The sequence below is a fragment of the Abrus precatorius genome, unplaced genomic scaffold (assembly GCF_003935025.1).
Source record: "Abrus precatorius isolate BTA unplaced genomic scaffold, Abrus_2018 Scaffold8, whole genome shotgun sequence".
Lineage (NCBI taxonomy): Eukaryota > Viridiplantae > Streptophyta > Magnoliopsida > Fabales > Fabaceae > Abrus > Abrus precatorius.
The window spans coordinates 9,690,219-9,695,016 of NW_020874428.1; the positions used below are offsets into that span (position 1 = coordinate 9,690,219).

Genomic DNA, 4,798 nt, shown 5'->3' on the forward strand with positions numbered 1-4,798 from the left:
GTCCTTCAACTCTTCAAAGGTAAAATCATCTTGTCCATCAGTACTTAAGTAATGCAATCTCTCCATCGCATCACCCTGAAAATGAAATGAGTTTAACATATTTGTATATACAAAATTGTCTCAATAATTAAATAAAATAACAACATACCGACAGAGCTGATATGGCTGCATCCCTGGTCATCCAATGACGAGTGTGAGTAATATACCATCGCATGTATTCTAAATTAGAACTGAGTAATCCATACTGCATCTCATTAGCCATAACCCACAAGCGTCTACTCTCCCAAATATCTAAAATAGCATCGAATTTTGCTGACCAATTTTCTCCAGTCTTTCCTCTAAGGGTAAGGTCATGAAGCTAGTCAGGCTGATAAGGAGCCCTTGGTATATGCTGAACCATACCAAACTGACGCATCACTCGGTCAGGTTAATGCCACTCACAAACTTGAAAACATCTAAGTGGCACAACTGCCCTCCATAAATCCATACCGTCTCTACAGATGGGTGGAAGCATGTTGATAAGTTCCATGTTGTATGGCACCCATATAATCTACATGAAAGAATAAAAATACGATAAACACCATTAATGTTATCTAATTTTATTTACCTATTTCAGCATAAATTAGGCTATATTACCTCATCACGTCGTACACGATCAAAGAGATATCTGTAGTACTGTACATCTTTCCTTCCTTTCCTCATTCCTTGTGACAACCATCTGCAAATAATGTTTAATAAAAATATTACATGATCGATAAATAACATTATATATAATGTATGCATAGACAGACAATAACAATAACAATAAAAACTTACCTGACACCGTACGGAAGATTGAGACGTGTATAGGGGGGATTACTAGGTGCTATATCAGGAAATCTATCCCAAGCCCACATCACAACCAACGCAGCAAGTCCTCCAATAGCAACACGATCAATGTTGGTGGCCATGCATAGCTCTCAGTACAAATAACCTAGAACTGCTAAGCCCCAACTATATTGACCGGTCAACTCAAAATCTTCAAGTAAAGGTAAGTATCTAACAAATACCCTACTGCTAGAGTGATCAGCAAGAATGAACCCTCCAATGAGCCTCAATATATATGCCCTAGCAAATCGAGTAATCTGCATAGGACTGTGATTATGCATACTAATATGAGTAAAGTGGATGTCTAACCAGCTTATCTTCAAGAAACTCCCTACAAAATGCTCAGGTCCTGGTCTGATACCTAAGCTGTCTTCCACAATCTGCGCCCAATCACCTCCAGTAGGTGCTATAACTGGTCTCCCATCTATACGTAATCCTAACAGGATTGCAACATCTTGAAGAGTAATAGTACACTCTCTAGGGGGCATGTGGAAGGTATGTGTCTCAGGCCTCCACCTCTCCACTAATGCAGTAATCAACCCCACATCTAGGGGAAACTGGGATAAGTTAGCCACTCCAATAAACTCTGCTAACTACAGATGAGGAATAATTTCTTCAGGAACACCCTCAAGTCCACCAGGAATATTTTGACTTTTCCTGACCCTCAACGTCGGGTGATCATGTCCATCCCAAACATGCTCAGAAACATGAATACTCTGAAACCGAAGAAGTGATGGATCTTCTGGACCAGGATTAATAACCCGACTCTGTCCTAAAGATGATGCCATCTATACAAAAAAAACATATTAATATACGAGTGTGATTTAACTGATTTCATAATTTCTTTCTATTCTTATAAATATATAACTAATATAACATGACTAATTATATTATTCAAACATATTATATAAATTTTATTTTAAATTATGTATTAATACAAACATATTATATCATTTTTTATTTAATATTATCACTATTATGACATTATTTACCTATAATTTCGTTTTCAATTTTATTTATCATATACTATTTTTTTAAGTCTACAATAATTACATAATAACAAATTCTATATTTCTACACTACACAAATTGATAAATGAGTATCAAAATTTTACTAACCTTAATAAATATTTACCACTATTTTTTACTGTACTACACCCCCTGCATATTATAAAAAAAATTAAAAAGTCAATTTTTTCAACTTTTTACATATTTTTAAAAACATATAGAACATAAATTAATAGATAAATATAATAATAATAATAATTATTACCTCAGATAAATGCTTTAAAACTTCAGAATTTTTACTACAAATAAAGCAAAAAGAACAAACTATACGAGGGCCAGTGACGGAAAGGGAAGCAGAAAAATCAAATGTGGAAATGGAGGAGAAGGGGGAAGAAAAGAAGACGGGGCTGGGCGAAATAACTTTCGCCATAGCAGTTGCGAAATTCCCATGACCGTTCATTTTAATTGATGAATTTATTTTTACAAGTTTCGCTCTGTATTTGACGAAACAAGGTCAGCTTCGCATCGATTTTGGTGAAACTGTCCGCGAGATTAGAGAGCAGTTCAAAATAAACCGCTCTCTTATAAGCACTTCTGAAAGCGATTCTTGTGAAACCGCTCTCTTATAAGCACTTCTGAGAGCGGTTCTTGTGAAACCGCTATCTTAGTAGAACTTCTGAGAGCGGTTCATTATGAACCGCTCTCTAAGTTGACTTCCGAGAGCGGTTCTTTTGGAACCGCTCTCTTTCATGGACTTCTGAGAGCGGTTCATTAGGAACCGCTCTCTAATGCTTCTACTTCGTTCAACTTTCACCTTTCGTTTGACGAAACTTGTTTTATAATATTAAAATAATAAGTTTCGCCAGCTGTTTTGGCGATACGTGTGCGCCCCAACCCCAGACAAGGAAATTGTTTGAAAAATACACTATTTTGATAAATTGTTTTTTATTTTACAATATTTTAAAAAAAAAGCCCTTTAAACAAGAATCAGAGTCATGATAATTTACATCACAAAAGCTTTATGTTCATATTTTAATTTTTATTTTATTTTACTTTGGTTTCCCTGTCTTTATTATTGTGTGAATTTTTATCCTAGAAAGACACGTGCCATTCAAGTGTGTGTTTGTTTTTTAGAGTTTATATTTTTAAAATAATGTTAACAGTAACTCATCAGACTGGTTAAGAATATGAAGTAAATTTTTTTATTAAATAAATATATCAATGTATTTATTTTGATAAATTTAATGCACTATAACAATTTTTAATAAATTTAACATAATTTTTAATAAATTTTATTTTTATAAAATTTTAACTAAGTATCTTAAAGTTACTACTTAGTAAAAGTTTTTCTTTTACGTGAGACTACTTTATTGAATTACACTAAGAGAGCTTAACGGAGACTTGAATCAGCACTATAGCTAGTTGAAAATGGGTTTGTATATAACTCGAGTACTTGGACTTCGTAAAGGAATATGAAAATTGTTCTGAAACAGTTACGTGCTTTACTGACAAAAGGTGGGGGAAAAACTTTGATGCTTCTATATATTTTGAAGTCTGTTCTTTACATAGCCCTTTGGATGCCTCAAAGGAAAACTTCTTAATATATTGCAAAGTATACGATTTATTTATTGGTAACCTACGTTTTAATTTTTTAACCCATCTGTTTATTTGACCATATCTAATTAAGTTTCATTTTTATTTTTAAATAATCTGGCCACCTACAAGTTTAAAATGAGCGGTGATATTTTATTTTATTTTATTTTTGTTGTCCATGATCATCACCCTGCCATGGTTTTTTTTAAGGGACAAAAGAAAAAAAAATTGATGACCAAATATTTTTTATTTTTAGCTGTTGATACCAACAAAACAGATTAGATAAATTGTATAAGAGAATTTTGAGAGAATAAAAAACTTTTTACTCACATAGTGCGTGTTTGGAATTGTGTGATAGCTGCCTACATAAGTATGCTTATGCTGTATAAATTATCTCTTTCTGTGTTACATACATGTGTATTTACAACAAAAAAAAAAAAAAACATAATTTAAACATGCAAATAATGTGCCTTAGAAATCTTAATAAGTTTGATATTTATAGTTATATTTTATTCTATTTTTGTTATCCATAAATATGAAAGAAATAATAATATTTTTTGTCATTGACAAAATGAAAAAAATAATAAAAAAATTGATGGACAAGGATACGAACAAAATTTTGTTTGGAGATATCGAGAGCCTGATTGAATAATTTGTATAACAAAATTTTGAGGGAATAAAAAAAGTTTTGCTCTCACATGATGTGCTTTCAAAATTCTTCGAACTCTGATTCAATATGCATACAAACCGGCACTGAAAAGTTGAGGAAAAGGTAAATTATTCCATTTAAAAGCGTAAATACATTGTCTTGAGAATAATTTAGCAGTTTATCCGATTTAAAATTAATTAAAAATTATTATATATATATATATATATATATATATATATAATAAAAAAACGACATGTATGCTATTCAATCTCACTTTTAGAAAATGAAAATTGGCATGAGGAACTGTGATTTCTATTATTTTTTAGATATATATTTTTACAAGTTTCCCTTATCAATGTTATTTTAACTTCTCATTTATTCTTTTATAATTTTTTTAAAATTAAACTAATCCTTTATCATAAGTAAAATATTGAGCTATACAATTCAAACATGTGAATCAATTCTAAATTTAATTGATTTGACAATCATTTTAAGTTTGATTTTACAAAAGTTACATACTAACATATATATATATATATATAACTAAAGATTGAAAAGGAAAGTAAGTAACAATAAGACTACTAAATAAAATGCAGAAATGAAAATGTAGAAAATAAAAGCAGATATTTAAAACATAAGAAATTGGAACGCACGATAGAACCAGCACGAACCAGTAGAAAGA

General features: G+C 31.1%; 1 protein-coding gene across 1 annotated transcript; it reads right to left on the minus strand.

Moving 5' to 3' along the window:
- Positions 1-959: 959 nt before the first annotated feature.
- LOC113874192 (protein MAIN-LIKE 2-like) lies at positions 960-2,304 on the minus strand. Its single transcript, XM_027512417.1, has 3 exons — positions 2,140-2,304; positions 1,530-1,655; positions 960-1,460 (listed from the first exon to the last, which is right to left on the minus strand). The coding sequence occupies exons 1-3, from the start codon at positions 2,302-2,304 to the stop codon at positions 960-962; spliced, it is 792 nt and encodes a 263-aa protein (XP_027368218.1).
- Between the last annotated feature and the right edge of the window lie 2,494 nt (positions 2,305-4,798).

What these genes read in the sequence shown, in the direction of transcription:
- LOC113874192 (XM_027512417.1), bottom strand. Translation starts at nt 2,304, where the DNA reads ATGGCGAAAGTTATTTCGCCCAGCCCCGTCTTCTTTTCTTCCCCCTTC. An exon ending in TTTTAAAGCATTTATCTGAG is followed by an intron (nt 1,656 to 2,139) that starts GTAATAATTATT and finishes TTTTTTGTATAG; the next exon opens with ATGGCATCATCTTTAGGACA. An exon ending in ATGATCACCCGACGTTGAGG is followed by an intron (nt 1,461 to 1,529) that starts GTCAGGAAAAGT and finishes CCTCATCTGTAG; the next exon opens with TTAGCAGAGTTTATTGGAGT.